Source organism: Plecotus auritus (genome assembly GCF_963455305.1).
Source record: "Plecotus auritus genome assembly, chromosome: 9".
NCBI lineage: Eukaryota > Metazoa > Chordata > Mammalia > Chiroptera > Vespertilionidae > Plecotus > Plecotus auritus.
The window spans coordinates 113,139,043-113,153,064 of NC_137783.1; the positions used below are offsets into that span (position 1 = coordinate 113,139,043).

General features: G+C 35.7%; 2 protein-coding genes across 2 annotated transcripts; both read left to right on the forward strand.

Annotated features, from left to right (window-relative positions):
• Positions 1-4,826: 4,826 nt before the first annotated feature.
• On the forward strand, positions 4,827-5,762 carry LOC308233402 (olfactory receptor 52J3; the record flags this gene model as incomplete). The annotated part of the gene is made up of 1 exon (XM_080640333.1): positions 4,827-5,762. The coding sequence occupies one exon, from the start codon at positions 4,827-4,829 to the stop codon at positions 5,760-5,762; it is 936 nt and encodes a 311-aa protein (XP_080496459.1).
• Positions 5,763-10,808: 5,046 nt separating this feature from the next.
• On the forward strand, positions 10,809-11,744 carry LOC308233400 (olfactory receptor 52E2-like; the record flags this gene model as incomplete). The annotated part of the gene is made up of 1 exon (XM_080640330.1): positions 10,809-11,744. The coding sequence occupies one exon, from the start codon at positions 10,809-10,811 to the stop codon at positions 11,742-11,744; it is 936 nt and encodes a 311-aa protein (XP_080496456.1).
• Between the last annotated feature and the right edge of the window lie 2,278 nt (positions 11,745-14,022).

The following is a 14,022-nucleotide window of genomic DNA, read 5'->3' on the forward strand; positions in this document are numbered from 1 at the left end:
ATAAAAGAGACTCTAAGACACAACTTTCTTCCCCCTCCTTTTTATATTTATGGGAGTACTTCATATTAATATAGAATTTTGAATTTAAATATTACTGATAATGCTTTGCCTTTAAGAAACTAGATCCAAACTTCAATAATAGTAAATCCTATCCTTTCAGTATAGAGAATAAAGGCATGTTTTGTTTTGTTTTATATTCATGTTGACATACTAAAGAATATGGTCACCAAATCCAGGGTAGGCCATTCTTAGAAGAACTCTGACTTTCCTTTTAATAATCAGCAATAAATGTTTGTGGAACAGGCATTAAATCAACAATTTAGTGAAGTTATTCATTATGCTTTATAAAGTTCCTGAATTTCTAAACAAAATTTAGATTTCAAGATGACTTTGGTTCTAATATAGACACTGTAGTCAAGAGCAACAATATTTCCCCACAAAACTGACATTAATATAAATGTATTTTAAATGCATTTTTTGATCTTGCACAGAAAAATGTTTCCAGGAGGAAAAACTTTTATCAAGAGAAAATGACAAATGAATGAAGTTCACACTTTGAGAAGCATGAAAGGAAGGCAACTTGGCCCAAATAATTCTACTGATTTGGTGGCTCTCAAATGATCCAGAAACTGTGATGTTTCTGTGTTGAGGAATTTATAGAGGCCTTTATATTCTGATTAAGTAGATACTTCTGAGACCCAGATTTCATCCATTTTGATTTGTTTTCAATCTGTCAGTTATTGAGAGAGAGAGATATTAAAGTCTCCCAAATATCATGATAAATTTGTCTATTCCTCCTGGTTATGCTATTAGCATTACCCCAGGTATTTTGATGTACTGTTGTTAGGTGTGTAGATATTAAAATTTGTTATGTCTTCTTGGAAATCACCTCATCAAAATTTAATGCTCTTCTTTATCCTAGATAGTTTTTTCTCATTTTAAAATATGTCTTTTCTGATATTAATCTAGCTTGTCTAGCTTTCTTTTGATTAATGTTATCATGTTATAGCTTTTTCCTTTTCTTTATCTAAAAATATGTATTTTTAGGGTCATAGTTTGCTAAGTACTGTTTTATTTAAAAAATTTTTAAAGCTTTCTGGGATATAATTTACATTGCATACATACATCACCCATTTTAAATACATCAATGTTTTAAAATACATTAATAGATATGTGTAACTGTCAATCAATTTTTATAATCTCAAAAAGAAATTTCATACTCTTTAATTATTACCTCCACCCCACATACTTCACCTGATCCTAAGGAACCACTAATCTACTTTCTGGCTCAATAGATTCCTTTATTTTGCACTTTTGTATATTAATCCTCACCCAAGGATATTATTTTTCTCATTTATCTTTTTCTTTTAAGAGAGAGTGGAAAGGAGGGGAGAGAGAGAGAGAGAGAGAGAGAGAGAGACAGAGAGAGACAGAGAGAGAGAAACAGAGAGAGAGAAACAATAATGTGAGAGAGACACATTGATTGGTTACCTCCCACCCTCACCTCAACAGGAGCTGGGAATTGAGCCTGCAACTGAGGTACATGTCTTTGACCAGAATTAGACCTGAGACCTTTCAGTCTGAGAGTTGAATCTCTAACCACTGGGAAAAACTGGCAAGGGCCGCACTCTCATATGCATACAATGTGTCCCTGCATTTTAGGCCCGTGTCACTTCAATAGGTATTGACAGCCTGTTCCACTGAAATCAAGGAAAGTGACCTCACCTTTTGAAACCAAAGAGGAAAGAGCTCTGTTCCCCAAAGGCCCTTGTTCACCTTGGATGCACTGCTGATCTCTGAACCACCTTTGGGATCATTTCTCCCTTTGCTTGAAGGTTAACACATGTTCTCAGCTATTGGCCAGTTCTGTAGCCTCCCCAAAGTCCTTCATTCTGTCCCATTTCTGTCCCAACTGACAACTTTTTTTGCTGGTATACAATTATCAAAAAACTTGTTGGCTTCCATACAATTAACAGTGGTCCAAGTCAAAGGGGTTGTCTACAGATCTTCTCTGGATAACCCAGTCTTTATTCCTGGCTTCTGCAAAAATAGATAAAATCGAGTCACACCCATAATCTTTTCAGCAACTGGTTGTCCAGCCACATTCTTGATGCTGTTTACAGAAGGCACATTAAAAAAATGCAATATGGATATACTGAGAATTTTCCAAATCTTCAAGTTCTATTTTCATTTTGTTTAGCAATTTCTTCTCAATTTATCTCTCCACATTTTACTATAGGCAGCAAGAAGAAACCAGGCTGTGCCTTCAACACTTAGAAATCCCCTCAGCTAAATATCTAAATTCATCACTTACAAATTCCACCTTCCACAAAAACACAATTCAGCCAAGTTCTTTGCTACTTTATAACAAGAATCACCTTTCTCCCAGTCTCCAATAGCATTTCCTTTGTTTCCATTTGAGACCTCACCAGAGCACCTTTAATGTTTATATTCTACCAACATTCTATTCCTCTCTATCTAAAATCAAAAGAATATAAACACAATTTTATCTAGAAACAGAAACCCGTAGAATCTGGTTATAGAATACATGGAAATGTATCTATATGTATGCCACATATAAACAATAATATCTGTATGGTTTTGACCTACATTTGTAATTTTCTCTGTGTAAATTCTTATCCATGTCACTTTCCCTTGGGCTTCTGTTTTTCTAAATCACAGTCTAGGAGTTTTGTGAGCAATCTCAGAAGATTAAATCCCAAGACACCATTATAGTAGAAAACTGAGTTAACTCTGTTTTTCAGCTGTCATAAATAGCTGCAGCCTTAATATAAAACTACTTTCCTTGGACTGTACAAAAAAAGGGAGATAGAGCATTGCTGCTCAATATTTTACTCGTGTCTCTATTTTTATTGAAGAGTAAAGCATCAGAGGTGAATTTTCTTTTGATTTATGAATGTTTTACTCAAAGGGAAGAGAGATGATCAAAGGTGGCTGAGAATAACTGGGCTTGATATGCTATGCATCATGCAGTCCAATTTCTGAATCTAATGGGGGGGGGGGGGGCGTGGAATCCTTGCTACAATCTAAAATCTATGTACAAAATTATTACATAGTTGGTTGATAAAGTATAATTTCTGCATCTGCTTTTAGTTATAGGGAATGAAATGGACATTGGAAACATGATGAAAGTATGAGATGAACAATGGCATAATATGGAAAGTTTATTTATGGAGATGAACCCAAGGTAGGCAACAGGGTGCTTAGAAGGCTTATTCTTGGCCAACATCCTGCCACTGAACAACAGCTGTTACCTGGATGTTTCAGTTCTTAAAACCTACAAATACATCTCTTATCTCTCTCTCTTATCTATTCTCAGCATGAATATACTTTATATTTCCATATTGATATATATCCCATACATATTAAACTATAATTAAAAAGGATAACAATAATAGTCTGTTCTACTTTATCCTGATGTTCATCCACTCTGCCTCAAGTTGGAGACCCAGATAAAGTGCCTTTATTTAGTTATTTGAGTTTATGAGTTCCCTGTTCCTTCTTCATCGTTTTGAAGACATTGCAAAGTGCCCTTCTCTATTTCCTTTAAATGATTACAGAAAGTAATTCTCTCTCAAATTAGATTTTGTTATTCCAGGTAGTACTGCTCAAAAATGCTTTCTCTAGGTTCATAACCACCTGAAGCCTTCTAGATTGTCCTCTACCCACATTTCCACTGCTTTAACCAGGCAGAAGGAATGAACACAGTAATAACTAGTTCTGCCAAAACCGGTTTGGCTCAGTGGATAGAGCGTCGGCCTGCGGACTCAGGGGTCCTGGGTTCGATTCCGGTCAAGGGCACGTGCATTGGTTGCGGGCACATCCCCGGTGGGGGGTGTGCGGGAGGCAGCTGATCGATGTTTCTCTCTCATCGATGTTTCTGGCTCTCTATCCCTCTCCCTTCCTCTCTGTAAAATATCAATAAAATATATTTAAAAAAAAATAACTAGTTCTATACTGTGGTAAAATTCACAGGTTTCCTCAGAGGAACTGATGTGGAGTAAAGAGTGAATGAAGAAGCTTTCAAGCAGAACTAGAATCCATCACAATCATAACTCCCTAAAATTAGCTGTTATGAAATAGGATGGTCTTGGGAAAATAGAGACATCAATGAAAATATGCAGAGGTATATTGTTATCTTACTTTCTGGGCTCTTGAGGTGCATGACCTAGCCTGCGCTTGCTCCTGGGCAGGCATTCCCAGACTGTCTGCACTTTAGTTTGTGATAATGTGCATCTGATTTTCTGTTTGTATTTCTGACAGGATATTAGGCTTGATCCTGGATTTTCTCTGTGTCAACAGATGATGAATGAATCATTAGAAAACTTCTGCATTCTCTAATTATGAAGGTATCTTGCACATTTGTGCCTATACATTTACTTTCTCATATGACTGTTTTCTTATCATTATGTCTGCATTGCCATGTGTGTATCCTTGATTTTTCATGTTTCTCTCTTCAGACAGGGGCTTCACAGTAGGTGTGGGGCATGATAAATTACTCCGTACTTAATATCAAGTTCTCTTATAACTCTGCCATGGGTTTGCTGATAAGCCTTATATGTGGAAACAAAAAGGATTAAATCTGTATAAGTGCTTTGAAAATGCCCCATTCAAGTGAGCATGGCTTGATTTAGAATTTTAAAAAATGCATGAGTAGGCTCTTACAAATAGCAAATCTTTTCATTTTCACTATATATACTAAAGAAACTAAGCTAATCATTTTCGTAACCATCTCTCCTTCCAACTTCTTTTTTTTCCTCCCCCTCCTAGGAGTGAGAGCTTATCCTCCTCTGTCATTTGGAAGGATGTTTTATCGCAACAGGAGCCTTTTTCACCCAGCCACATTTTTCCTCATTGGAATCCCAGGCCTGGAAGAAGTCCATGCCTGGATCTCCTTGCCTTTCTGCTCTGTTTACCTTGTGGCTTTAGTGGGCAATGCCACAATTCTGCTGGTCATCAAGACCAAGCAGAGCCTCCGGGAGCCCATGTTCTACTTTCTGGCCATCCTTTCAGCAGTTGATTTGGCCCTTTCTACAACCTCCGTGCCCCGAATGCTGGGTATATTCTGGTTTGATGCACACGAGATTAACTTTGGAGCATGTGTGGCCCAGATGTTTTTGATCCATGCCTTCACTGGCATGGAGGCTGAGGTCCTTGTGACTATGGCCTTTGACCGTTATGTGGCGATCTGTGCTCCACTCCACTACACCACCATCTTAACATCCCGGGTGCTGGTGGGCATGGGTTTATTCATTGTAATTCGTCCAGTCCTATTCACACTTCCCATGATCTATCTCATCTACCGCCTGCCCTTTTGTCAGGCTCGAATAATAGCTCATTCCTACTGTGAGCACATGGGCATTGCAAAGTTGTCCTGTGGAAACATCCGCATCAATGCTATCTATGGGCTCTTTGTAGTCTCTCTCTTTCTTATGAACCTGGTTCTAATTGGCATTTCCTACACTTACATTCTCCGTGCTGTCTTCCGCCTCCCATCGCAGGATGCACGGCTAAAAGCCCTAAGCACGTGTGGATCCCATGTTGCAGTCCTCTGTGTTTTCTATATTCCCTCAGTCTTTTCTTTCCTCACGCACCGATTTGGACACAACATATCCCAGTATATCCACATTCTTGTTGCCAACCTCTACTTGGTTATTCCACCCTCACTCAACCCCATCATTTATGGTGTGAGGACCAAACAGATACGAGAGCAAGTGCTCCATGTCTTTACTAAAAAATAGGGACTTCTACCTCCTTTGTTTAGCAAGCATTTTGATCCAGCAAGCAAAATTGGTGTGTTCTTCTCAGAAATACATTTCTCTGCCTAAAGTTAGTTCTGCTAAATTACATTCCAGGGAATTTGATCTGGCTCCTTATTAAATGTATCGTGTGAAAAATCTTCATCATATTTGAAGTTCAAGGACCAATACCCATTGTGGAAGCAAGAACTGTTTGCATTATTTAACTTTGAGTAACAGTGAATAGTGCAAGCAATGACCATTTCATCATTACATTTGTTAACATTGCTTCCCCCCTGCTTAAGTTGTTTTATATTGTCCCTTAGTTTACAAAAAGACAAGGAAACATGTAACAAATACATTTCTTCTCACAACACAGACATAAAAATATTACTATAATTTATTTATCTTAAATGTCATTTTTAATCAAACACATGAGACATCTGAGTTGAAATACTCTATGACTATTATCCTAATTTGGATCCACTATTTTTCTTATCCCCAGAGACCAGAATGACTACCACAGGCTTTTTTTTGTGTTGGTCTTAGAGTCTGAATTTATCATTTCAAATTCAAACATTTTGGTGGGAAAGTAAATTGGAATGGTAAAATTTAATTAATGTAAAGGGTAATTCACTGTGTATCATTACATAGCTAATTGTTTTATTAAATATTAAGTTTAGAAATCCATCTATCCTGATACCTTTGGGATATAGTTATTTTCTTTTAAAATGTAACAAAATCTTTTATTTGCATTTTATTTATCTCATCTTTTGATCTGTAAAAGAATTTGGTATTTTTAGTTTAGGATTAATGTTGTGACATCTTTATGAATAGTATTTGTGCATATTTGAAAAATTTCTGAAGGTTCTACAATTAGAGGTAGAATTGTTAGGTACTAAGTTACTGATTAAATAAGTCATGTTCTTGCTTTCTTGTATTGTGTTTCATACTTACTGTAATTTCCAAATTTTCTGCCCAGTTTTTTAAAAGTCTCATTGCATGTGTTTTTGAGTACACTTAACATATTAACATTTTCCTATAAAGTCTTTATATTTAATACTTTATATTCATATAATAGATTAAATTTTTAAAGGAAATTACACTGATTATTGTACCTATTGCACACCCTTCTATCTCTTTTATATGTAGGGTTTTTGCATAGTTTTATTATATGTCAACACCTCAACATCTATTTTATTATTGTTTTGTATGTGTGTGTGGGAACATATATGTGTGCTAATTTTTAAATTTAATTCTAATATAACTGCAATTTATTTTTTGTGTAAAGTGTAAGAAAATTAAATACTTTGGTTTCTATTTTTAATATGTTTTATAATATAATTAGCTTACTAATTAAGCACTTCAGAACTGTTTTTTATTCTTTCTTAACATTAAATTTGATTATGTACAAGAGTCAACATTTTATTAATATAGTCAGTTTACCTGTTTATTCTTCAAGCAGTATCATGAGGTTTTGATCAAATACATTTTAATAACTTTTAGAGCTGATTATCCTATAATTTTCTCATTCTCCTTTTGTACTTTATAATAATTTATGAAAAAGCACCAACTGGCTCTTACATTAAATAGCTAAGAAGATGAGTCACATTTGTTTTTCCACTTGGGCAATATTTTACTGCAGTTTGGAATTTAGGGTACATTAACATGGCCCTAGTTAATGCCAAGCAGTGATTTCTATTTCTTCATGAGCTTTTTATGTGTAATAAAGTAAAAAAAAAAATAAGATACTGATAAAATCCAAAGATAGTAGTAGTTATATTTTATGAGAAAACAAGAAATAAAAGTGTATAGCACACTTGAATTTTAATCCATGTTTTAATATTTGTGCTAAACCGTGAGTGCATGACTTTTTATTTGTTATTTCATTGTTTAAAATATTTTCATAATAAAAATTATTAAGTGCAAACATAAAGAAGTCTGAAGTTATTTATAAATCAGATACTGAAAATTATGAAAGCTCTGCTATGCTAAATGGAGAAGGCAACGGAGAATTACTTGGTGGGACATTAAGCTGCATTTGGTAGGTCAAGTCTGTTTTTGATTCTGTGAAGAAACATTAGGGAATTATTTTGACATAAAATAAATGCCACTGGCTTTATCCACAAAGCTAGTGGCTTTTTCTGTTTATTATTAACATTTATTAAATACTTATTTTGTGAATTACATACTACCTGGCAAACTATATGTTATCCCACACTTAAGCTTTACATAAACCACTTGAGGTATATACTATTTCATTCCCCTTTTTTCTGCATAAGAATATTAGATCTTAATGAGATTAAGTGTCTTGTTCAACATAACTCAGGTAGTAAGAGGATGAGCCATCTTGGGGATACAGGCAATTACAATCTGCTGCTTTGGGGCTCGATCACATTAGTATACTTGCTTTGAGGGGGTTAAGAGTTCTGATTTGTGTAATGGCCTATCTCCTAGGAAAGGAGTGTAATCAGTTCACATAGGCTCAGGTCACAACACTGATTCTGAATAGTTGGCCTCCTTATCCCTAGAGGAGGGCAGACACCCTGGAGGGTGACCTCTGGGCCCTCCTGTCCTTCACAAATATGGCTCTAGGGAATTCACGAGTCTTTCCCTTGGGGAGCATCATGTAAACCATAAAAAGTCCATTCTCTATTTGGGTTCACAGGCTCAGAATCACCTATATTACACAGCTTGGTAAGTCTACTACCCATTTTTCCAGCCCTTGGATAGGATGACAGAGAGCAAAAAAGAAAGGAAAAAAGATAGGAGTAGCATAAAGCTGTAGAGCAGAAGAACTGAGATTGGGTTCATGACATGAAGGAAGTTCTATACTTACATATAATTGCCAAAATATTACTGATAACTCTTGTTTGATTTTTATCTTTTCAATCATTGTAAGTTCAGATATCTCAATTTGGGAAGATTTATTTATTGTTTCCTATCAGGGTGAGGTGCAAAAATAAAATAAAATAAAATAAAATAAAATAAAATAAAATAAAATAGAATAAAATAAAATAAATTGTAAATGTGTCCTCTCACATCCCAAGTCTAGGGCAAGTTAAAGACATTAAGAAACAATAATAGAAATAGTTTAGTACATTTTTGAGCACTGCTTTTTGCAGTGCAGGTAAAAAAAATCAATCCATACTAAAAAAGAAAACTGTGCTGTATAAACAGATTACAGTGAACCCTAGAAAAAAAAAGACAAACGTGCTCTGTCTCCAGGAGTCACAAGATTTTGCAAACATATTTCCATGTATAGTGTTGGCTACCACCTATCTTTTAGGGCAGCCTTGGGCAAACTATGGCCCGCGGGCCAGATCCGGCTGTTCTATCCGGTTCTCTTGCTCTCCCCTCCGCTCCTTTACTTTGAATTTATATTAGTTCACACAAACACTCCATCCATGCGTTTGTTCCGGCCCTCCGGTCCAGTTTAAGAACCCATTGTGGCCCTCGAGTAAAAAAGTTTGCCCCCCCCCACCCTGTTTTAGGGTCCAGGTTTTTCAGCATCTACCAATTGGAGGAGCATGTATTGGTGTATTGATAAGAAACAGCCTTTGGTTGTCATGTCTGTGATTTTTTTTGTTGCCAAATAGTAATAATACTTTCAGCCCTCTAACCGCCTCTCTTACCACTCCATATTCTTGGCAGGAAGCACACCTTTTGAAGCTTGGGGCACACGTAATGATGTGTTAAAATGAAGAAGCTCCACTAAAATCACTTCTAACAATATGTAACATCTTACTTGTGGTCTCTTTCCCCCTTCCTCCCTTTTTCTATTTCCCAATTAAAACATTTCGTAGAATAGCCAAGGCTTCCATACTTAAGCATCTAAACCAAACCTTCCTATTGGCATGGAGCATCTTGCTGGGTATACCTGATTTTTAATTTCAGGCCAATATTTACGTATTCCAACAAATTCTTTCACATCTACTTTGCCTTAACCATAATGGAATTATAAATCATCAAATACTAGATCAGAGGATATTTTCTCTACCTGACTTTCCACTATAATGGTGGAGTGCTATAAAGAATCCCTTAAGATTTGGGATACTTTACTGGTTTCAAGTGGGTTGGTCATTATGAGATCTAGAATGTTCTTTATAGTCTAATGTCTATTTCATCTTCTCCTTAATACTTTGGTTAATTGATTAGTATTTTTGAACCACTGGTCACTAACAAGCATACATGAGAAAACTGATATGCTATTAACATTCTTTGTGCCATCTGAGTTTGCATGTAACCCTCTATGGAGATCAGTACATTAAAATCTCCGAGGATCATCATTCAAAGATAATAAATTTAAACATACCCCTTCTGATGTGATTTCTAAGAGTCTCTGGAGCTCCTTCAGCAATTTAAAAATACAATGACAAAGGAGAAACAATAAGCTGTGCCTGTGTGTTATTGTGTTGTGTTTTTGGTTAAGATTTTTAATTCATCAGCAGGCATCAGTTGTCATTAGTACATATGGGGAAAACTCAGAGAGGGTTAATAAGCATAAAGGAATATGCTCCTGGTTAATAATCTGCTATGTGGGAAAAGAGCAGAGACAAGTTGATAAAGAGGGTAGTAAATGTGTGTGTGCTATGTGAGCATGTGCATATAAAAGCCCATTTATTCATTCACACCTTATGCTTTAATTATGAGTGCATGTATACCCACATGTGCATGTATGTGTATATAACATATATATGTAAACCAGGAGATACATAACTAAATGCATATAGTAAAAGATGACCTTGCATGGAATAATAAATAAATAAATAAATAAATAAATAAATAAATAAATGCATTATGAAACTATTTTAGAATAATAAAATTAAGTGTTCTATAATCAAATTCCACTTTTAAAAGTTTTACTATGAAGATTTCAATTATTCTGACAACAAAGCTATTGATGAGGTTATTGATAAAGTGATAAACAGGTAAGATATTTGCTTTCCCCCCCCAGTATTATAAAGCATCATGGTAACAGAGTGGTACCTTCCAATATGAGTCAGCACACATCTGCGATGGACACATTTATAAGAAATCACAAGAGAGATGTCCCTTTCTAATGATACCCAGCTCCACCCCACCTCCTTCGTGCTGCTGGGAATCCCAGGACTAGAACACATCCACATCTGGATTGGCTTTCCTTTTTGTGCTGTGTATCTGATTGCACTCATAGGAAACTTCACCATCTTGTTTATCATCCAGACTGAGCGCAGCCTCCACCAGCCCATGTTCTACTTTCTGGCTATGCTGGCTACCATTGACCTGGGTCTCTCCACAGCCACCATCCCTAAGATGCTGGGCATATTCTGGTTCAGCCTTGGGGAGATCATTTTTCATGCCTGCCTCACTCAGATGTTTTTCATTCACATCTTTACTGGCATGGAGTCAGTAGTCCTTCTTGCCATGGCTTATGACCGCTATGTAGCTATCTGTAACCCTCTCCATTATAGCACAATTCTTACTAACAAGATAGTATCCCTTATTGGTTTTGGTGTGGTTGGGAGATCTTTCCTCACTGTTTTCCCTTTTGTATTCCTCATCTTGCGGTTGCCCTTCTGTGGACACCATGTCATCCCACACACATACTGTGAGCACATGGGTCTTGCTCGCCTGGCCTGTGCAAACATCAGGGTCAACATCATATATGGCTTGGGGACCATTACTATCTTGGGACTTGACATCATAGCCATTGCTCTCTCTTACATATACATTCTCCGTTCTGTTTTCCGTCTCCCCTCTCATGAGGCCAGACTCAAGTCTCTCAGCACCTGTGGTTCCCATGTCTGTGTAATTTTGACCTTTTACACCCCAGCTCTTTTCTCTTTCATGACACATCGCTTTGGCCAAAATGTTCCCCGCTACATTCATATTCTTCTGGCCAATCTCTATGTAGTTATTCCACCAATGTTCAACCCGATCATTTATGGAGTTAGGACCAAGCAGATCCGTGAAAGGGTGTTCAGAATATTCATCCATCAATAAATAGTGGATGAATCCCTCCAGGTTTTGTTCAGAGGCTTAAATGTTAATATGTTTTCATCTAAGGAAAGAGGGGAGGCTTTGAAAACGGCAAATGACCACTTAATGAGAAGGAAGTTGATGTCTTTTTTGTGTGCATTTCACCTTTCAGGGAGTAGGAGCTTTTAATTTTAAATACTATTAAGGTAGATGAACAATGATTCTATATGATTATTTTGAAGAATAACATAAGCCCTGTTCACGATTCTCAGAATTCTAAGTGGTCAAGTTACAGAAGACATTTTGCCACTTCCATTATGGGTAACAGGTATTCCTTTTTCTTCTCTCTCTCTTCCTTTCTCCTCCTCCTCCTCCTCTTCCTCCTCCTCCTTCTTCACCTCCCTTGCTCTTCCTCCTATTTCCCTTTCTTTTGTTACCCATCTTTCTTTTTTTTCTCTATCCTTCCAATATTTCTCTGTCAGCCTGTTTCAGTGTATCTTACTATAGCTTTCTCTTCCTGCCCTGCCCCTCCCCTCCTACCTTTGTTTAGTATTCTGTTCCATTTACTCTCAAAACATAAACAACTTTTTTTTTTATTGGTTTCATTGAGTAGTTGATTGAGTCAGTAAATGGATTACTTTAGACAATGAAGAGACTGATTTAAGTCCTCAGATTAATGAGCATGCCACAGGACCAGAGTGTGGTGAATAGCATTCAAAAATATATTCATCAAAGAGCTACATTAGAAGGAATTAGAAACAAGAAAGTGTAGGTAAAGGCAGGAGGTCTGGGAATGAAGAAGATGGAAAATATATTCTTACAGGTATTAGAAATTTAGTGTTTAAAACTACATAAGCATCTCATTAAAATAGTTTCTATATGGTTTATAGAAGCAGTATTCATTTGGATACAATTTGGTCATATCAAATCTCTCTCTCCTCTTCTTAAAAATAATTTGTAATTGCCTGGTCTTGTTTATACACGTTGATTGTAAAAGTAATTTGCTTTACAAAAATCAGCTGTGTGTTTTTAAGAAAACATAGAATTTCTGCAATGAAATATGTTGAGAGTGAAACCTATAAATCTACAAAATACTATCAAATTGCTCAATAGGAAGAGACTATTTTTATTTGGGGAGTTGAATACACGCTCAGATAGCATGTATAAATTAACTATTGTTATGAACTCTCAGGACTATTTTTCTTTTAGGTACACAAAGGCATTTCCAGAACAGAAAACAACATAAGGATGATCAGAGAAATTTGATAAAACCTTATTTTTGCAGATTCATATATAAGGTGGAACAGTAGAGTTAATACAGAGATTGAAAGGACCGAACAAGTAGGGTAAGATTTACATCAGATCATGTACCACATGTTTTCTATGTTAAAGGATTTGATATTTGACTTATAATTACTGGATTTATAACATGAGAAGTTCTCTCATGTGTAAGCTAGGGGCAAATTATATTTGTTATGAGGAAAAGAGATCATCTGGACACATAACAGGGACTTAAATTGTAAGAGAATATTATTATTTTATTGTTTCCCAGACAACTCCTATGTTTGGACCTCATTGAACATTATTGCTTTCACATTATTCTTACATTTAATTGTAAATTTACTCCTGCTCTTTGTAAATTAAAACTAAAAGTAGATCCTTTAACATACTCAAAGTACAATGATACACTTTGAACATTATTGGTTAATGGATTTTATTCTAAGATATACATGTTATGGATTATAAGACTAAGAAAGAGGTGCCCACAAATTTAGGTATGGGAATCAAACCATAGTATATTTGAAATCAGTACCAGTATGGTCTTAAATTTAAAATAAAAATACACAAATAAATTACTCAAAATCATAAAATAGATAATACTTCTAAAGCTCTTATTGTGTATCAGGCACCTTATATAAATTGTTTGATTTCATTCTAACAGCAATTCTCTAGTATAGGTGCTATTTCTGTGCTGTAACAGGTGGGGAAAATGAGAAGTGTAGACTTAAAGTAGTTTGCCCAATGTCACGCAGCAGTGAGACATGGAGCTTGGATTCCAATCCAGCCAATTTGATTCCAGTTCAATTTTTACAATATGCTACAATGTAATCATATATATAATTTTAATGAAATACTTCAAGATACTCTTTTCACAATGGAACTTTTCATGATTCAATATTAAGTGAAAAACTGCAAGTTATGAAATTGTATACAGTATGCAAAATTTTTAAAAAATGTAATTTTCACATATAAATTTATCAGATCTTAAGCAATTTATGCCTAGGCAGTGAGATTTCTTTTT